The 20,936-nt window shown below is 39.9% G+C and overlaps 1 protein-coding gene across 2 annotated transcripts in view; it reads right to left on the reverse strand.

The window, feature by feature from the left end:
- Mdn1 (midasin AAA ATPase 1) overlaps window positions 1-20,936 on the reverse strand; it is a 137,743-nt gene that overhangs the window by 88,436 nt on the left and 28,371 nt on the right. For both annotated transcript variants that reach the window (XM_035439939.1, XM_027403424.2), the window contains exons 14-26: window positions 20,443-20,591; window positions 19,217-19,277; window positions 15,264-15,475; window positions 13,700-13,803; window positions 12,714-12,858; window positions 12,132-12,228; window positions 10,701-10,814; window positions 8,322-8,469; window positions 7,812-7,922; window positions 4,605-4,756; window positions 3,527-3,705; window positions 2,869-3,077; window positions 2,241-2,387 (exon numbers count right to left, since the gene is read on the reverse strand). In XM_035439939.1, coding sequence (XP_035295830.1) covers window positions 2,241-2,387; window positions 2,869-3,077; window positions 3,527-3,705; window positions 4,605-4,756; window positions 7,812-7,922; window positions 8,322-8,469; window positions 10,701-10,814; window positions 12,132-12,228; window positions 12,714-12,858; window positions 13,700-13,803; window positions 15,264-15,475; window positions 19,217-19,277; window positions 20,443-20,591 — 1,828 coding nt within the window. The remainder of the gene's footprint in view (window positions 1-2,240; window positions 2,388-2,868; window positions 3,078-3,526; window positions 3,706-4,604; window positions 4,757-7,811; window positions 7,923-8,321; window positions 8,470-10,700; window positions 10,815-12,131; window positions 12,229-12,713; window positions 12,859-13,699; window positions 13,804-15,263; window positions 15,476-19,216; window positions 19,278-20,442; window positions 20,592-20,936) is intronic.

Genomic DNA, 20,936 nt, shown 5'->3' on the forward strand with positions numbered 1-20,936 from the left:
AAATATAATGCTAAAAAACAGAAGGAATTTGAACAGAGATATCTGCATGGGTGAACAATACTCTTCTCAGAAGACATGAGTTAACTGCCTACAATTTGTTGGTCAAGGAGGTTCAGGAAGCCCCCAAAATAATACATGCTACTGTCATTGCTCTTGGTTGCCTACTATAACTAGATGGTAAAATCCTACTACTGAAGACACAACTTATTTTGGTTGCAGGACACAAAAATTATGTTGGAACTTATCTGGAATCTTCTTCCCTGCTAACTAGCTTTCAGAGTATAAAAGGGAACTATACAGTCTGGTGGGGGAGAAAAAGCAAGTAATGATCTTACCCAGCAATGGACCCTGACTGCTACAACAGGCAGACTGTACCCAATGATGCAACAGTGCCATGATTATGCAGGTAACTAACTGCATTTTGATTGTATGAGGCCTGCTCCACAGGAGGAAGTCATGCCTGATAATGTAAACCTAATCAAAATCCCATGGCTGGTGAAGACCTACTGATGATTTACGAAAGAGACATCTGCCTTCCACTTTTGTTTATAAATTAGTGCTCTTTTAAACCTTGGTCAGAGAAACTTCTTTTAGTAGCGTGCAACATTCAATGCAAAGACTTAATAACTACTCAAAAAACTGTGGAGCATACATGACTATACATGTTCAGTAAATGGGACATGACATCTTCAGAAAGGCTTCAGAAGTATCATGGAAGAGGAGAAAGAACAAGAGCTGGAAGAAGGGGAAGAGCACTGGGAAATGCTGTTATCTGACAGGGCTGCACTCATAAACACAGAGCAGCTGTGGGTTACCTGCATAACAAGATCAAACAAGTCAGAATTCAAACATGGATGGAGGGGCTCACAGGCCACACCTAAATGAAGCTGATGCACTACTAGCCAATGATGACTACTGTGGGAGAAAGAATCATTTCTTTTCAGGAGTGTGACCACTGCTAAGCTGCCAAGCTCAAGCAGACAGCACTAATTGGACCAAATGGGTTGTGAAACACAAACAAAAATCTATGAGGGCATGAAGTTGTGACCAAGAGTATTAATAACTTTCTAGATCCCAATCTAATTAATTTCTGAAAAATAACAAATTTCCACCCCCCCCCAAGACTGGGTTTCTCTGTGTAGCCCTGGCTCTCCTGAAACTGACTCTGTAGAACAGACTGTCCACGAACTCAGAAATCCACCTGCCCCTGCCTCCTGAGCTGACAAACCTCAGGGTTGGTAGAATGTCTTAGTAGTGTGTGCAATGCCCTTTATCTATCACTAGCCTTGATGTAGAGAGTAACAACTGAAGTTTTGTGGTTAACAAAGGAGAAGCATGAAAAAAGGAAAACAGGTCCACCAATAAAGTGTCATAATCACAAACTTAACCAACATCATCTCTATATTTTATTTCATCTGTAAGCACGGGCTGGAGATCAATTTTCAAGTTGGTTCTCTCCTTGCGGCAGAGTATTTGAAAATCTAACTCAACCTGTCAGGTTTACACAACTGTTTTTGCCCATGGAACCATCTCATTGGTCCATATCTTTATGGTAAAATAAAGAAAAAAAAAAAAAAAACAAACAAACAAAAACCAAGAAAACCACAAGTTCTAAGCTATTCTAGGCAACATAAGAAAACAGTCTTGAAAAAATAAGTAGTTTGCCAAAAATTACAAAAAACATACACAACTAGGGAACTATTGTCATATAAAGCAAATACCATAAAAATTTACAATGACAGCCAGGCAGTAGTGGCATATGCCTTTAATACTAGCACTTGGGAGGCAGAGGGAGGTGGATCTCTGTGAGTTTGAGGTCAGCCTGGTCCACAGAGCTAGTTCCAGTCAGAGCTACACAAAGAAACCCTGTCTCGAAGGAAAAACAAACAAACAAACAAACAAACAAAACCCCAAAAATTACAGTGATAAAAGTGCTGATTTACAAAAGAACCAAAAATAGCAGCTAGAGATATAGCCCAGTAACAAAGTTTGCATGGCCCACACAGGCTCTGGGGTCAATTCCACCAGGCCCTGGAATACACACAAAAAAATGGATTAGCAGACATATTTTAGAAACAAGATCTTCCCAAAACAAATCAAACTCCTCATAAAAAAAAAGCCTTACTCTCTAAAACAAAATGAACAAATACACTTTTGCTTGAGAAAACTATCAAATTGTGATACCAATGCTAACTAATGTAGTCCATCTCAATTAAAGTTCAGATAAGGATATGAAATACCTGGAGGTCCAACATGACTTTAACCAATTTACTGCAATAAGAAGGCGGCAAACTACATCGCTTGTGTAAGATTGTTTCCAACTCAGAACTGGGCAACTCATCAAAGTGTAATTCCACAAATCGATTCCTGAAGGCTCTTGACAGTACCTAGGCAATGTACAAAAATAAAATGTATGAGTGTATGAAAAAACTATGACAACAATGAACCCGTGACTGTATATCCAATACAAAGTGATTAGCCCTAAAGTCCTATAAACATAAACAAACAAACAAAAAAGATTCAGTGGGTTTTATTTATGTATTTGTGCATTGGAGGTCCATCTACCAATCAAACCATAATATATCTACATATGTAACAATAATAAAGATAGAAAAAGAGGCCATCAATTTGAGAGGGATTTGGGGGAAGGGGACATGGAAAGGGAAGGATGGAAGTGGTTGGAAAAGAGGAATGGGAAATGAATCTTATTTTTTAAAAAAAAATCTATTCATTTAATTTACAAAACAGCAGCCCTGCTACTGACCACAAAATTCAAACCTTCAAGAGAGACCCAAATATCTCATTCCTAACAAGGAGTTTATCATTTCATATAGCAATGAACAGATTTTGGAGGCAAATGTTACATACCTTTCTACCTCCATAAAGTCCTGGGGGATTTTGGGTGGCAAAAAGCATGAATCGAGGGTGTGCCCTAACAACTTCCTGTGTTTCTGTTATGAACAATTCACGGTTATCATCCAACAGTCTGTTGAGTGCCTCTAACACATCAGTAGGTGCCAAATTTAATTCATCCAAGACAATCCAATAGCCTTTTCTCATAGCATCAATAAGAACCCCTAGGAGGAAATGGCAAGGATTAAAATGTGTACATCCGTAAGTCCTACACAACCATTACAACTCTAAGCAAATTATTCTCTACCGCTAGTCGTGACCCTCAAACAATCTGTGATACTTAACTGATCCAAGAAATAAGACTTGCAATTGACGTGGTTTCTTCTTAACCAAAAGGAGCCGCCAGAGCTGACAAATACCTCTTGTTCAACATGTTAAATTTTCTCCCTGACATTATAATTTTATTAAATCACCAAATTCTCATTATCTATTCCAAAACTCCCATTTTAACATATTCTTTGAATCTCTACACTTTAATTGCCTTTTTCAAAATTTGGCCCAATGTAGAAATTCTACTGCCCTAAGGAATTAGCCTTAATTATCTGCTATAGCTCATGGAAAGGGGTCCAAAAGCATGAAAATCTACAACCAAGCAATGAAGTAATAACACTACCTTCATTAAAGACAAGCTTCCCAGAGGTGTCAGATGTGTAACAACCAATGTATTCTTGAATATCTGTGTGCTCATGATTGTTGATACGCACACAGTGGTTCCCAGTAGCTGCAGCCAGCCACCGTATCAGACTTGTTTTACCAACTGATGTTTCGCCCTGTATCAGCACTGGATAGGTTCTGTAAAACATTAGTCAACAAAAAAAAAAAAAGGGGGGGGGGAAGAGAAGCTAAAAGGGCTGGTTTTTTTTTGTTGTTGTTGTTGCTTTGACAAGAGTATCACTACATAGCTCTGGCTGGCCTGGAACTTGCTATATATAGCAGTCTGTCCTTGAACTCACAGAGAGAGCTATCTGTCTCTGCCTCATTGTGCTGGGATTAAAGAAGTATACAACCACTCCTGGCTTAACATATTTTTTTTATCAGCTACAATACAAATCTCCAAAGTTACTTAAGGCAACTTGAATTCTGATTAAACTGGTTTCGAATCTCTTAACAAAGCAAGGGGAAGCTAGGACTGGACAGGATTAAAGGCCTGCATACCATGTCCAGCTTGAGATGGGTCTACTAAGGTGAGCAATTCCAATCTGTCAGGCAGTATTGGTAAGAAAATGTGGAATTAATTGTTAGTCACTTAATCAACAAAATAAGAAACCAACTTTACTTTCAATTTCTTATTTTTGGATGTTTTGCAACTGTGTGTGCGTGTGTGAACAGATGTATGTAGGACTCCAGAAGTTTGTTTTGGAGCTTAGGGAGCTAGTTTCAGGCAGGCCTAAACTACTGGACATGGGTGCTGGGAACCAGACACAAGTCCTCTGAAAGAACAGCAAGTACTCACAACCACTTAACCTCTCCAGAAACACAAAGCAACAACAAGGACGATTAAAATGATGTCTCTGCTTTCCCACCAATCACACAAATACAAATGCATCACAGGGCAATGATTTTTAGAAAGTAATAATTCAGTTAGCCAAAAATACCAGCAAAGCTCTGTCAAAGTTTAGGAAAGCAGGTTAAATAAACACTGTGTCTCCTGTAGGAACATCCCAGCAGCAGGAATGAAAACCCACACATACCCTGCAGAGACCACACGGACTATATCTCTCAGGTTCAGTTTAACAGAAGACGTCAGAACATATGTTTCATCTATTGTAGGCTCCTTGTCTCCAACTGAAATCCAGTAGCCTTCAACCTGGATAAGGCGGCCACCTTTGGGTTCTGGAATAGGCTAAAAAGACAAAAGACTCTGAGAAATTACCACAGTCCGATGTCGATTTTGGCATTCTTTCAGAGGGGAGTCAGTCCTTACTGAGGACACTACTTTGCTCTGGGTGCTTCCAATAGTAAGCCTATGAGCTAAATATAAACATAAAATTACTTCCAAGAATGAGAAAATTTTTTTATATTAGTTTTAAAATTACTTTAGAGTAGGAAAGTTTATTTTAAAAAGTGCAGAATCAAAATAAATTTTCACATGTGGTTCCACTCCCTTACCTAGCAAAATGCTCAGATTTTTTAAAAATCAAATCTATCATTTTCCTCAAAACTGGGCCAGTACTATAATGAGAGAAGAGGGAAGAGGCTTCATACTATTATATTCTGGATCACTCGGAGGACACAAAACTGACCCTCTATAGAAACTTTATAGGTGTGCTGGCTCCTTTTTTGTTAACGTGACACAAGATAGACATCTGAGAGGAAGGTATTTCAATTCAGATCATGGTGCATTTTACTTAATGACTGATGTGGGAGGACCTAGGTCATTGCGAGTGATGCCATTGCTGGTGATCCTGGACGGTATAGAAAATCAGGTTGACAAAGCCATGAGGAGCAAGCCAGTAAGCAGCACTCCTCCATAGCCACTATATGCTTCAGGTATAAAACACAAGCTAAAATAAACTTTTTGTCATAGTCTTTATCACAGCAACAGAAACCCTAAGACAGCAGGTAATATGGGCAATGACAACCTCATTTCAAGATGTTTGTAGGTTAAATTACACAAAGCAAACTTAAGTGGTTGTATTTCCTCATGTTTTTGTTATGATAAAGTGCGTGGAACCTTGGCAGATTCCATGGCAGGTGAGGGTCACGTAGTCAGAGTGACAAACATGCCAGGCAGACAGAGCTCAGTGAAAAGTTTTATTAGAAAGAGAAAGGGGTCAGGGGTGAAAGAGGTAAAGAGACACAGAGACAGAGAAAGGACAGAAGAAAAGAGGGAGACAGGAAAAGTCCTATCTTTCTTGGGGGAACAGCAGAAGAGGGAAAGAGAGAGTAAGTGGATAGAGGTCTTCCTCTTAAGGGGTCCTTTGCATCTGGGCTGACCAGGGTACTGCCTGAATACATTCTGCCAGGTGACAGACGTAGGCCAGCATAATGCCTGAATTCTTACATTTATAGCCTTTAGTAGTTAAGCATGTATTATTTTTAAAATGTTGAATACAAATTAACTTCAAATTTCTATCTTTCTCATCCTAATGAGCAAGCAACAAAAACAAGTTAGATGGTGAAAGTTTCTCAGTTTCTTCTAGCCTGTTATTTTGTAATTTCTTATCAAACTCAAATGGTTGTTGTTTTTAACAATCATCCTTCCCACGCCCCCCTTTTAAAACCTTTCAGTGGTTTTAAATAAGAATGAGAAAGCCCCCATAGGCTCAGGTCTCCAGTCAATGTAACGGTCTGGGAAGGACTAGAAGGTGTAGTCTTCTTGGAAGAGGTAAGTCACTTGGGGTGGGCTCTGAGGTTTTAAAAGCCAATGCAGGTACAGGTCTGGGACTACTACCTGTGGACCAGCACTATACCTGCCTGCTTCCCACAATAATTATCATGGACTAACTCTAAAACTGTAACAACACTCCAAGTAAATGTTTTCTTTTATAAGAGTTGCCTTGGTCATGGTGTCTTTTCACAATAGAGCAGTAACTAAGCAAACCCCAATGACTAACTGGCAATTAAAAAAATATTTAAGATATGGGTAGGCTAAATAAAAAGGGAGGTGAGAGACATGACACACAAGCCCGACAACTGGAGTTCAATCTCCAGAACCTATGTAAAACATTAAATGTGGTGACCATCATTAGAAATGCTAGAACCCCTAGAGAGATGAAGTGTGCAGACCAGAGAACCAGCTAGGAGCTCACAAGCCAACTAGTCTGGAATATAGAACACAGAAGCAGAAACAGAGCCACCCTGACTCAGCTTTGGAAAAGGCCAAGCACTGAAAGTTCTCTGCTGAACTCTGCATGCATACTGTGGGTGTTGTGCGCCCATACTCACACACAAAATTCATCAATTGGTTTTGCTTTTGTTTTTTCGAGACAGGTTGCTTTGCAGTCTGTCCTGGAAGTAGCTCTGTAGACCAGGGTGGCCACGAACTCACAGAGATCCACCTATCTTTGCCTCCTGAGTGTTGGGATTAAAAGCATGCGCCGCCACCATCTGGCCAATTAGTTTTTGTTTTAAGGAAAGCTGAGTATAGTGATATAGCTCAGGGGTGAAGTATTTGCCCATGAATGAGATCCTAAGTTTGATCCCAGAAGTTTCATGCCCCCAACTAGGAAAGGAGCATAGTAATACCCTTGTGCAACGGTCTCACTTACACAAAGTGCTTATGAGAAAACACAAGTCTTGTGAACTCAGTTTCTTCAAAACATGGGAATTGTTCTTAGAATGTTTAGAATGTATTTTTATGCTCCTCCCAGATGTAGTATAAAAGAGTGAGTTTACTTAGGATTATTCATTACAACTGGCTATTGTTATTTGTTTATGTCTCTATGGAAAACATGTTTCAAGCATGTGGCTTGTTCGTGACTGTACACTTTACTAAGTTGACTCCTCTTAACCCTCAGAGCATAAACTGCCTCTGAATAAAGTTGGCTACTGGATGAGATTTCATCCACCTCATTTTTAGGCTCCATTCTCAGGACCAATATCTCTGGAATGATGACAATACACATCTATAGTCTTTTTAAATTTTTTGCTACAAGAGGCCGGAGAGATGGATCGGGGATTGAGAACGCTGACTTCTTTTCTAGGACCCAGGTTCAATTCTAATACCTAGCATGGTTTGTTCACAGCCATCACTAATTCCAGTTCCTAGGGTAACCAATGCCTTCTTCTGGCATTGACATTCCAAGAACACAAGTAGTCCATAGACATACATGCAGGCAAAACACTCTAACACATGGAAAGGGAAAAGCAAAAACAGAAAGGAAGGTTTTCCTCACAAAAACATGGCAATTCAGCTTTGCTTCTAGATTAAACAAGTTGAACACCAAAGAACACACCTGTTTCAGCAGACTTTTGACATTGCCAGAAATAATGTATTGACAGATGAGCTTCTGAACTACTGGGTGTGATGCCCTGTCCAGCTGTGTTAAGAAACCCAAACAAAAGCCCTAGAGAAAAAACACAAATACAGATAAGTGCAAACTGGCCTTTTGGGGGAATAAAATTTAACCTCCTGGGGTGCTACATCCTAGAACAATTTTTTTTTTTTTTTTTTTTTTTTTTGGTTTTTCGAGACAACATTTCTCTGTGTAGCCCAGGCTGTCCTCAAACTCAAGACATCTGATAGTCTCTGTGAGATTAAAGGCATGTGCCAGCACCACCTTGCCCACAACAACTTTTAAATGTGATAAGGTGGTAGAAAAACGAGCAGGGTAGCTTTTGTCCAAAATATTAGAGACAAAACTGACTGGTAGGCACTAGCAGATGTGGCATTTGCATCCCCAATCCCTCCCATTTATGGTAAGCCCATCCACTCAGCCCCTCAGTCAGACAGATAGTAGAAACACCTCATAGAGTGAGCGCTGGATGTTGCCACATGGGTTGGAAGCTGCAAACCGTAAAGCTCTGCAGAGGGTCCGAAGGCTGTAGTGAGGTCTGTGGCCAGTTCCATCCACCAATTTGGTCCCAGACTCTTTCCGCAAAGCAGTGTAGAAGCTACAAAGAGGATGAAGTGAAGGTGGGTTTATTAAATAGTAATTATTTTCCTGCTGTTTGTACCTCTCTATTGAAACTGCAAAGACAATTTTCTTCTTTTGTAGTTTTTCGAGACACAGTCTCACCGTATAGCTCCAGCTGGCCTGGAACTCACTCTGTAGACCAAGCTGCCTTTGAACTCAGCAATCTGCTTGCCTCTGCCAGAATTAAACACATGCACCACCACAACCAGCACTGCCCAGCATCCAAAGGCTATTTTCATAAAAGAGAAACGCAACACTCTGGAGCATGCATCAAAACATCTAAGCCTATACAAATCTATTGTTCACATAATCTGAAGTTTATCTTTTAAACACCATAATGAATGTCTTTGAAAAATTAGGAAATGCAAGGTGCTACTTCATTAGCCAAAAGGAACCAATGGAAAAGAGCGAGAAACTTGTGTATTGTAAGCAGAGTAACAAGTGAGAGACTTAGCAAGAAAAGGCTGATTCATATGCTGTGTTCCAGCGCAGACTCTACACAAGAGGCAACGAATACCTACACATGGCAAATAGAATTCGTGAGATTTCAAAGAACAGAGCTGTCTGCCTATACTAATGTCAAATTGTTATGAAGCAGGGAGATAATGTGACCTGGTCTATAATGTTAACATTACTACCCTTCCCAAGACAGAAGATTGAAATAAGAACTCCACACTGCAAAATTTTGTGATTAGTGATCAACTGTATGTGCAAAAGAAACCAAACATGAATCACAGATAAAATCCAAGCCCTTTACACAGATGTCCCTATGACTGACACATTTAAGGTAACTCTAGTGCTTCATTTGGTAATGTCTGGCTCACTTTTAAGTCTTTTTGCCTTATTCATTACAGCAACTACAACTGTAGAAATAAATTCCATAAAAAGAATTGGGAGGTTTTTTTGCCTTTTTTTTCCTTTTTAAAGAGGGTGATTCCATACGGGATGTCCATGGGTAATGCTGGCACTGCTACCTTGAGAGTGAGCACACATCAACATGGATATTCTGCCCTTTCACCTGGGGCAATAGTGATGCCTGGTCCTGTGCTGCTACTGAGGGCCATGTCTGCATCCTTGTCCTTCTGTGGCCCATGTTAACACTGAAGGACAATCCAAGGAACATGGTCTGTGCTGCACCTTGAAGCCATGCTGATGATCATGGGCTATGCTACTGCTGGGGGTCATACTGATCTGAGTGTGCCATGCTGTCTTCTAAGGATATAGTGATGTCCCATTTGGTGCTGCCACAGAGTGCCACATCTGGGTTTGTGGTCTTACTATCGCCAGGTCTATGTTGGTATCTGTGTACCAAAGGCTGGGCCGAAAATCATGGTCTATGACTCGACCTAAAGCCATCAAAGGGATCTCTTAAACACTGTGATAGAATGCTGAAGTGTCCCTCTCTACAATAGATTGGTTCCAGCAGGGGTGTGGAAGGGAAGAGCTCAGTTCTATTAAGGTGCATGGCACTGAGAGAAAAAAAGAAACAAGTATAATAGCTAGGAGTGGTGGTACATGCCTTTAATCCCAGAACTCAGAAGGCTGATGACAGCCAGGGCTACAGAGCACCTGCTTAGCATATATAAGGTCCTGGATTTCATATGCATCACCAGCGGTGGGGTAGAGAACAAGCGATAAAATACTAAGTGAATAGCTCATATCCTATCCTATTTCAACTCTTCCCATATTCTATTCCCTTCAAGAGGAATGCGGTTTTCTCAACAGTTTCTAGCTTTCTGAGTCTGCACTGTAACAGTTTCAGGCTGCCTGCACAGAACACTATGGTCTTTCCAGATGGCCTCCAATACACAAGAAAGACACTTGAAGTGCCAACACATGGAAGTCCTATGTTAAAAATAAATCAATTTACAGTAGCAAACTTACTCCTGGCTTCCATCTAGCTGCTACAAAAATTTTAAGTAGGAAAGAGACACAGAGAAAGATAAAAAGAAAGGCAATTTACTATTTAGGAATTCAAATACTAAGCTGTGAATATACAGAAGTAATCAAGAGAACAGCACCTGTTAATTTTCATAGGTGGTATAAGTAGTTTCTTGAGGAAAATCTAAAGGAATTTCAAATTTCAAAGCAAATCCTTCTAACAGTTTTCTCTACACAAAAGCAAATCATGAAAATGTGTGTGTTTGCATGGAATGGAATTTTTATGCGCGAAAGAAATCATGTAAAGACAAGCAAAAGAAAACCTACTTTACAATTCCTTGCACAGTGTTCTTGCTCACACTCAGTCCCTTTAGATAATCCACAATAAGAATTTGTAAGTCTTCTTTACTTTCTAATTCTTCCACATAAAGTTCTGTGAACCTATAAGAAAATTATTAATTATTCATGAGAAATTAATATGTATCACATCATTCTCTAAGGCAGTGGTTGTTAACCTGTGAGTTATGACTCCTTTCACAGGGGAGTCTGACTATCAGAAAACACATATTTACATTACAATAACAGTAGCAAAATTACATTTATGAAGTAGCAACAAAATTAATTTTATGGTTAGGAACTGCATTAAAGGGTTGCAGCATTAGGAAAGTGGAGAACCACTCACTGTTCTAGGGTATAGCCTGGTGACTCTCATCTGCAGTCAATCTCTAGGCTTCCAGCAGGACCCTTCCATGTCACATCTAACAGATCCACCCACAGCACCCAGCCCCACAGCACAGGATTGGACCATGAAGCACACCTTGTAACCCGCCTAGTGCCCTGTGTCCACCTGACCTCATTCTTTCTAGGCCCATTCTCTCTTCTATTCATATCAGACAAAGAACTAATGAAAAAGGTCCACATGCTTAGATCTCATCACAATAATACTAATAATATGAGACATTAGGACAGTATCTTATCTCCAAAACCTACCAATCTTGTAGAGATGAAACCCAGGAGACAGAATTTAAAAGAACAATCATAAACTTGATCAAAGAATTCAAGGAGTTTAATTAAAGAAGAAAGAATCAGCTCCATGAAGTTACAGAGAAAGACTGTAAGGAGAAGATAGACCTGAATGACGGCCACAAACACAGAAACTAAGGCTGACTGAAATATAGGACCTGACAATATAGGACTTCAGAATGAAATTCAATCAGAAGATAGATACACTAAATGAGAATTGAAAGAAAAAAAAACAATAGCCACCTAGAAAACTCAAAGAAAAGTCTGGCAAGTAGAATGAATCAAGCTGATGATCTATCATATCTGGGCTGCAATAGTATCCCTTCAGAGGGAATGGGCTCCCAAAGTCCATATGCTAACACTAAATATTATTCTTCAATGTTACATATATAAAAGGCCAAAACTAATCACTTAAAATTATTATGTTCTACAAATGAAATTTCCCTAAAAGTTAAGAGATGAACTGTGTTCTACCTTTTTTAGTATCATACTAACAACCAAAGAACTATGTACACAGCCTAGGATCAACCTGGAGAAGCATAATAAATAATGAACAATAACAGAGAATGACTCTCCTGTATTCTAGACTCTCTTACATGCCTACAAGCTATAGAACAGAGAAGTAACAAATAAGGAAGTCAAGATTCCTCTTTTAAGAGACCAATGAATTTCAACCATTGTTTAAGTTCAGTTATGTTAATGCTACCAATAAAGAAAAGAAAAGAAAATCTGTACCTATTTCTTATTCCTGGAGGGAGATTTCTTTTGCCCACATCAGTAGCTGGATTCATGCATGCAAATAAACGAAAATCAGGGTGTCGAACCAGTGGCTCTGTTACAGAGAAAATTAGAAAATTTCAACAGGTTTTAACATTCAAGTGATCTGCCACAGTACTCCAGGTAAATGCATAGAGCCCAAGATTGAGCCACATTGGAGCTATCTGTTCCCCCACCAATCCTTTTCTAAGCTCACCTTTCTAGCAGACAGCACAGAGCTCCCCCCGCCCCCCTCTCTCTCTCTCTGCTTAATCTCACGTCCAAGTCTTTTTGGTGAGTCTGTTTACTTTTAAATATTTTTTTACTACCTAAGTCCTTTATTTGTACAATTTATTTGGACAATGTCTGTGTATCTACAACTTAAATGCCTTGACAAATTACCTTATTCTTCTCTGCAAACCCCACAACACCTAATAATAGTTCAATATACTTCCATAGGAAGTCATTACCTAAATAATAAACCCCACTGGAATATGTCTAGCCAAAAGAATCTCATGTTAAGTGACCAAGATTTGGTGCCAAGTCAAACCCCAATGCTACCTGTGTCTCCTCGATCAAGTAAAACCAGAGAGCCAGAAGATCCTTCAAGTAAACCACTTAGACACTCCAGTGTTTCAGGAGCAGCCAGATTAATCTCATCTAGTAAGATCCATTCTCCTTTCTTTATAGCCTGAGCTAAGGTACCCTGGAAGATAACATATTTCAAATAAAGGCATTTAGCACAAGCAAGGTTAAGAACGGAGGAAAGGGCATATTTTTCTCGCTAATGAACCTATACTTAAAATGACAAATGCAGGCAGCTGGCAGTGTTAGGTCAAGTAAACCCAATCAATTTCCAAAATGGTCAACCATCTTTAGGCCTACAATGTAGGAGGATATAAACAATAGTTATATGGATGAACAAGTAAACATACAACAAATTCAGATAATGGAAAACATCCAATTAGATATTAAAAGCACCCAAGCCAAGGGTGGTGGCACATGTCTTTGATCTCAGATTTCTCTGAGTTCCAGGCCAGCCAAGGCTACACAGTCAGGCCCTGTCAAAAACAAACAAACAAAAGCATATAAAGAACCCAAAATTTCCATATCAACAGCGTATACTGTTTGTTATTCACAGCCTAAAACAGTGTGTATCAAAGAATACCAAAATGAATCTTTATTCAGATCTATATCACTGAGGCATATTTTAATTAAGATGGTACTTCCCCACAGCAAATAGGAGATGACCATGGTATAGAACCAAAACTTTGCACTCACCAACTCATACCCTTTTCTCAATTGCAAATATTCACACAAATAACTAAGCTGGAGCTTGTAGCCTGGTCCCCTCATACAAAGGTGAAGTAACAGAGTACACTATCCTCAACTAGGTATTCCCTAAACACTGGGAAGAACACTTCTTCCCCTTATATTTTCAGTCTTAAACAACAAGTACAACAGAAAGACAATACCAACAATAAGCCTCTACAGACTTTATTCACCATCAGAATAACATCCATTAACCTGAATAATAAATAAAATACCTCCACAAATGCAAACAAAAGGGCACTTTCCGTCATTTTCATTTGTTGTTGGGCGTGGTTGAGTCTAAGGCCAAATGCCTCCCATTTCTCCTTTAGAAGCAGCCCTAGGAAAGAATAGACAAGACCTCCTCAAATTTTGAAGTGTTATGGTTTGAATATGAAATTCTCCCCAAAGGCACATGTTTGTAATGCATATTCCCTATCTAAAACCACTCTTTCGTTAAATTAAGATTTATTTGTTAATTTTAAGTGTGTGTGTGTGTGTGTGTGTGTGTGTGTGTGTGTGTGTGTGTGTGTGTGTGTACGAGCACATGCAAACAGGGGTGCTGAGAATCGGGGTAGAGAAGATTTATTTTTTTCCTTCAAGACAAGGTTTATATGTGTAACAGCCCTGGCTGTCCTGGAACTCTCTCTGAGGATCAGGGTGGCCTTGAACTAAGAGTGCTGCCTCTAGAGTGCTGGGATTAAAGGCATGTGCCACCATCACCAGGCAAGCCATGGAACCTTTTAGAAGGTGAGAGCTGGCTGGGAAGAAATAGGCCTCTAAGGATAGTCCTTTAAAAACTAAACCCTGGCCTTTAGTTACAGCTCCTCTCTAGAGTTGGCAAGATGCCTCAATGAATAAAGGCTCCTGTCACCAAACCTGACAATCTGAGTTCAATCCCAGGAATCCACATGGTGGGAAAAAGAGAACTGACTTCCAGCTATTCTCTGCTTTGAGGGTCACTCTTAGGTGACCAACTATCACCTTATTCTCCTACTGCCACAGATAGGACAGTCCTGCTTGCTGCTATAGCTCATCAGGATGGACTGGAATTAATCTTAAATGACAAGCCAAAATAAATCTTCCCTCACTTAAAGTTGTGACATATTTTTACTAAGTGATACAAAAGTTTCAAACACTAAACCAAGCCAGGCGTTGGTGGTGCATACGTTTAATCCCAGCACTCGGGAGGCAGAGGCAGGCGGATCTCTGTGAGTTCGGGGCCAGCCTGGTCTCCAGAGGGAGCGCCAGGATAGGCTCCAAAGCTACACAGAGAAACGCTGTCTTAAAAAACAAAAACAAACAAACAAAAAAACTCTAAACCATAAAACTTGTGAAATACTAGAGTGTGGAGCATCTTAGACCAAGTGTAAGGGACGAAATCCAAATTCTTACAAATGCTAACCTCATGGCAGTCAGCATTAGCTCACTTGTACGTGTACTCTATAATGCATTTCCCATTACAAGAACCTTTGAAGTAGCTGAAGTAGTGGTAGTTTTTACCACTTCATAGGTGAGGAAGCAAAGTGAAGGCCACTAAGCTACCAAAAGCTTGTTTACTGTAGAAGCCAGCTCTTTCTCAGAAAATAAGTCATCATGATTACTAGGCAGTACTTGTATATCAGCCCCATCGAGCTACCTTAATAGAACCATGTCTACAAGCATGGCAGCAGGAACACTTCAAAACAAGTCAGTCACCTTTGCCTGAAGACATACAAAGTTCCAGTTCTCTCTTTTTAACCAAATTCTTCTTTTACATCTGCTTAATGAGCCTCAGTGTCACACCTTTCACATTCTTACCTGACTGGCTCTCCCTTCCTTCCTTGGCAGTAGCTGACTTTTGTACGTGTTGCATTAGTCTGAGGAGATCATGCCATCGTTTCTGCCTGTAGCAGGTCTGAATGTGTCCCAAAAAGGTAAAGTTTTGTTTTTTGGAAAATGTCTGGACAAACAGTTCCTCAAATGCCTCTCGTAAGGGCAGCCAAATAAGCTTATGGTCTACTGGCTTGAACCTTTAAAAAAAAAAAAAAAAGGTAAATGTGATTCACAAATTCTTGAAGCAGAACTAGGAAACACAATGCAGACTAATCAAAACTGGACAACAAAAGATATTTATTTTACTACTAGTCACATTTAAATGAACACGTATCGAACTTGGTGACAAACCGTGTTTTAAGAAGTCTTTATGGGATGACGGACTTTGATGGTCCCCTGGGGAAGGTCTCACTATCCCTGGGGAGGAGGTAGGGGGTGGGTTGAGGGGTCACTGGGGAACACAGAAGGATGGGAAGACAAGGGAATGGGGGATGGATATGTAAATATGAGTTCCTTTAAAAGAAAAAGGAAAAAAAAGTTTTTATGGGAGGCGTCCAGACGTAAGCCCTGGTGGTCCAGGGATAAGTGCTGCTCTCAGTTTGAGCAGAGAAAAATTTTGCAGGGAATGGTGGATAATATAAGGGAATATCAGACTTTTTTCACTAATGCATTGACAGGCATTTTTATACATCATTTATTCAGTAAAACGTATGAAGCATCTTTCATTTCCTAGGCTCTGGATCAGCACTTACACAGCTTATGACTTAATCAGAGAGCTAACACAGAAAACATTCCTATAAACCATCAAACAGTGGTTTAGATACTATGGATTTATACTAATTGCAGCAAAGAAATAAGCAAGAAGGGGCACTGTATACAGCAGTGATAAACTCTCCCAAAGAGGGAACATTTGAAAGAGGCTTAACTCAAACAGGGAAGGCAGCTAAGCAGGCATCTGTGAGAGGCAGAAGACGCCACTCAAGAATAGTGTATAACCAATAGATGGCCTAGCCTAGTTCCTAAAAAACAATTAAATCAACATAGGTTTCAACTGACTAAAAAAGAAAAAGAAAACTGTCGCTGAATGTCACTCAGCTCCACCAACAAGCAAAGTGGACACATTGTTGGAGAGGTGCCAGAGTTTGTTATGAATGCTTTGCCGGCCAAAATACACCTTCTGATGTGTTCTAATGTTCAGGGAAGATAGTAGAGAATTTGAGGAAGACAGTGATATGATCTGCTAAGATCCTAAAGCAGCTGTTCTCAAGCTATGGGTCGAGACTGGGGGTCACATATCAGATATTTACATTACGATTCATAACAAAATTACAGTTATGAAGCAGCAATGAAATAATTTTATGATTGGAAGGTCACCACAACAAGAGGAACTATATTAAGGGTGACAGCATTAGGAAGGTTGAGAACCACTGCCCAAAAGGGACAACTGTAACTCTGAAATGGAAAAGGACTGAAGTGAAGAGAAGCAAAGCAATGAGACCAAAGAAATTAAACAAAATGCACGTGATCTAAAGAAAAGTACTCGTCTTAAAGACACTATGGATTGGACCCAGGCCCAACTAAGGCAGGAATATACTAACCCAGAGCATATAACATCAAGACAAAGCTGGCTTTAAATTTTGGATTGGCTACTACCGTGAACAAGTGACATTACCCTAACCCTCACAGCTCTCTCAAGTACACAGGGAAGAGTCTATGTGCCAGAAATGCTAAGAACACCAACACAGCACGTCAGTAGTGGTATACACCTTAAATTCCAACACTCAGAAGGCAGATGCAGGTGTATCTGTATGAGTTCCAGGAAAGCCAGGGCTAAAGAGAGAAACCCTGAGGCCAGCAGTTGGTGGCGCACACCTTTAATCCCAGCACTCGGGAGGCAGAGGCAGATGGATCTCTTTGAGTTCGAGGCCAGCCTGGTCTCCAGAGGGAGTGCCAGGATAGGCTCCAAAGCTACACAGAGAAATGCTGTCTTGAAACCCCCCCCCAAAAAAAAAGAAAAGAAAAAAGAAAAAGAAAAAGAGAGAAACCCTGTCTTAAAAACAAACAAAAAAAAAAAAAGAAAAAGAAAACCAGAAAAACAACAAAAAGAATAAGTAGCTATGTATATTGCACACAGGGTATACATTTGGGAATTCATCTCCACATGAGACATGAAAGAAGAGAAAATACAAGACAGAAAGTCTGTGCTATGCTCTGAAACTAAATGATGCAGGGGTGGGCTGAGTGAGTTCGCACATTCACTCATCTGTTTTCAATGTTGTTTCTTTTAAGAATTGCCTGTGCATGGCAAGGAAGTTGAGGGTTGGTCATTGTATTTATCTTTAATTTTCTCCCATCTTTTTTCTTCTCTTCATTCTCAATTTCTCCAAAGAGAAACGTCCCTGCTTTACTTACTGGGTTTTCCCTCAGATGTAACTCAAGCCCCTTCCCAAGGCTTAGTGATATGGTCATGTACCCTGTATTTTACTACTTTAGGTTAGATGCGTTCCTCTTGGGGGACATTATCTGTTCCGCCTTCATCTCCTGTCCTCCTTCCACACAGTTTTTAAGTTCTCTCATCTCCACATTAGTGGAATTTGGCTTTTTCTTCTCACAAGTACTATAAAGATGTGTGTGAGTGTGAGTGTGTGTGTGTGTGTGTGTGTGTGTGTGTGTGCATGCACGCCCCATTCTGAAACCCAATTTAAATAAAATAAAAAAAAGATAACAATTAAATGAGAGGATGGGAGGATATACACAGCTCTGCATAGAATGTTTGTCTAACATCAAGAAAACCAGCATTTGATTTGTGAGAATGGGGTCAAAACATTTATCATTAAAATTAAAGGCCTAGATAGGGTATGGTGGCACAGGCCTATAATCTCAGCTTTTGGAGAGTAGAAGAAGGTGAATCCAGAGTTTAAGGCCAGGTTGGGCTACATTGTGGTTGACATCTTGTTTGACCAATGGATTTAATGTGCTTTGGGAGTCCAAGTAAAGGTGGGTTTAAAGGAATCCACAAAAAAGTATTTATTCGGGGAGCACTCACACAATGATGGTAAATAACCGCCACCTGGGTCAACACAAGCATTGGGTAACATATACTTTCTGCTTTTTCTGAAACTTTATCCATCAAGAGCATTATCTTTGAGTCAGGCCTGGTGGCACATGCTTTAATCTTAGCAGAGGCTGGTGGCTCTCTGATTCAGTTAGTCTGGTCTACATAATGAGTTCTAGGCTAGCCGAGACTACCGCAAGACCCTGACTCAAACAAAAAAAAAAAAAAAAAAAAAAAAAAAAGAAAAAAAAAAAAGAAAAAAAAAGAAAGAGAAATAAATAACTATTTACTTAGTATTTATTTAGTAAACATTCCTTGGAACACAAGGACCTCAAGTGTCATTTAAATTTAAGAGAGGGGCCAATGAGATGGCTCAGTGGGTAAAGGTGCTTGCTGCCAAACTCGAAAATCAGCATTCAGAGGGTGAGAGAGAAAATAAACTGATGTGAATTGCCTTCAAGCTGTGGCAGATATGCACCTTCATGCACACACCAATAAACTAATCTAATTCCGCATGTGTGCTACAGCACACATGCACCCTCAAGCTCATACACCAACAAATTATTCCAATGCTGTGTTGTACACCAGGCATTGTGGCATTATATCTTTTGTACCATTTTGTTGTTGTTGTTGTTTTGGGTTTTGGAAACAGGCTTTCTCTTCAGCTTTGGACCCTGTCCTGGAATTCACTCTATAGACCTGTCTCCTCTGCCTTCGGAGCACTAGGATTAAAGGTATGTACCACAACTGCCTGGCTATACCTTTACTTTGGGCAGGTAGATGAGTCAGAGGCCATCTTGGTCTATATAGTTAATTCCAGGCCAGTCATGACTACACAGTGAGACCCTGTCTTAAAAACAAATAGTATTTGAACCACACTTACCCGCCAAGCAAGTCTGCAGTGTCACTTTGTTGATTCATATTGACAACTCTCAAATGGTGACCTTTAAGAAACAAAGGAAAAGAATTGCTTTCAACAGTTAAAGGAGCCAGGCAGTAATGGTGCATGCCTTTAATCCCAGGCAGACCTCTGAGTTCCAGGCCTGCCTGGTCTATCTACAAAATGAGTTCCACACCAGCCAGGGCTACACAGTGAGTACTTGTTTCCAAAAACAAGGAAAAAACAAAAAGCTTACTTGAAAATCACAATGCATTCCTTAAGATGGCAGGGCAAGTTTCACAAATGCATTTTCTTTGACCTTTCAATTAATTTTTAGAAGTCTTAAAATTCCACGAAACTAAAAATTGTAACCAACAACAAGATCCTTCCACTAGGTGGTGGTGTTACATGTCTTTAATCCCAGAACTCCAGAGGCAGAGGCAGGTGAATCTCTGTTCAGTTCTAGGCTGGCCTGGTCTACATAGTGAGCTCGAGGACAGCCAGTGCTACATAGTGAGACCCTGTCTGGAGAACACACACACACACACACACACACACACACACACAAAACAAACAAACAAAAAAACAAAAAAAACAAGCAAACAAAGAAATCCTCCAATATATACTGATGTCTATGAATAAGAAATAAATCAATATTCAGAGTGTAAAATGCTACTTGGCCATTAAAAGGAGCAAGACATTTTAAAAGGCTATCTAATAAACTTAATTACACACAAACATAAGCAAGTCTTGCCATCTCCCTATAATGTTATCCAAAAAGGCAGAGGCAGAAGGACCAACAGGCTCACAAGCAGAAGACTAGGCTAGGCTACACAAGCAAAGCCATAGATAGCATATATATATATATATATATATATATATATATATATATATATATCACAATTTGATTTATTTTGAAACAATATATACATGTATGCATGCCTTTGTGTGTATGAAAAGTAGAGATAATATAATTGAGATAATTATTATCTGCAATAATAGTTATTTTCAGGAAAACCAACTGCATGTGGAATAAGTCCACTTCAAACTTTAATATTCTTAGATTTACTACTGAGAAGAAAACAACAACATAAAGCCAGGCATGGTGATGCATGCATATAATCAAAGCACTCAGACAGCTGAGGCAAAAAGAGTCCAAGTTTAAAGACAGTCCTAGGTACAAGTTAGGGTATATTGCCGCCTCCTGACCCCCCAAGCCTCTCAGGTACCTGTGGCACGAGCCAAGTGCTGGACAGCAGAGGTTTTACCAGTTCCGGTCTCTCCCACTAACAATACAGGTTCCCCTTGACTGACACACACTGCAAGCTGCTCAAGGAGAACAGAGGATGGGCGGGTAGCAGCAAAAGTGTACTTCTCCCTAGGAAAAGGAAAAGCGGATTTTTACAAGCTAGATAGGCCAGACCTGATGACCTGGGCAGAATAATGAAAAGTTTTTGGGCAGCCCAGGCAATCTAAAAATATCCCACCTCACACTTAATGACCAGGAATGTAGCTCAGTGGTACACTGCTTGCCTATCTTATGCAAGGCCCAGCAGTGAAATGAAGGAAGTAAAAGGGAAAAACAAATATGCAGGCTTCAAGCTTTTCTTAGTGTTAGATATAAAAAACCAATCCAATGAGAAAATAACCCAGAGTGATTGTCTTCATATTGTAACATATTCTTAGAACATACCAACTACAAATTTACTCTACTCTATAAACA

The sequence above is a fragment of the Cricetulus griseus genome, chromosome 2, assembly GCF_003668045.3.
Source record: "Cricetulus griseus strain 17A/GY chromosome 2, alternate assembly CriGri-PICRH-1.0, whole genome shotgun sequence".
NCBI lineage: Eukaryota > Metazoa > Chordata > Mammalia > Rodentia > Cricetidae > Cricetulus > Cricetulus griseus.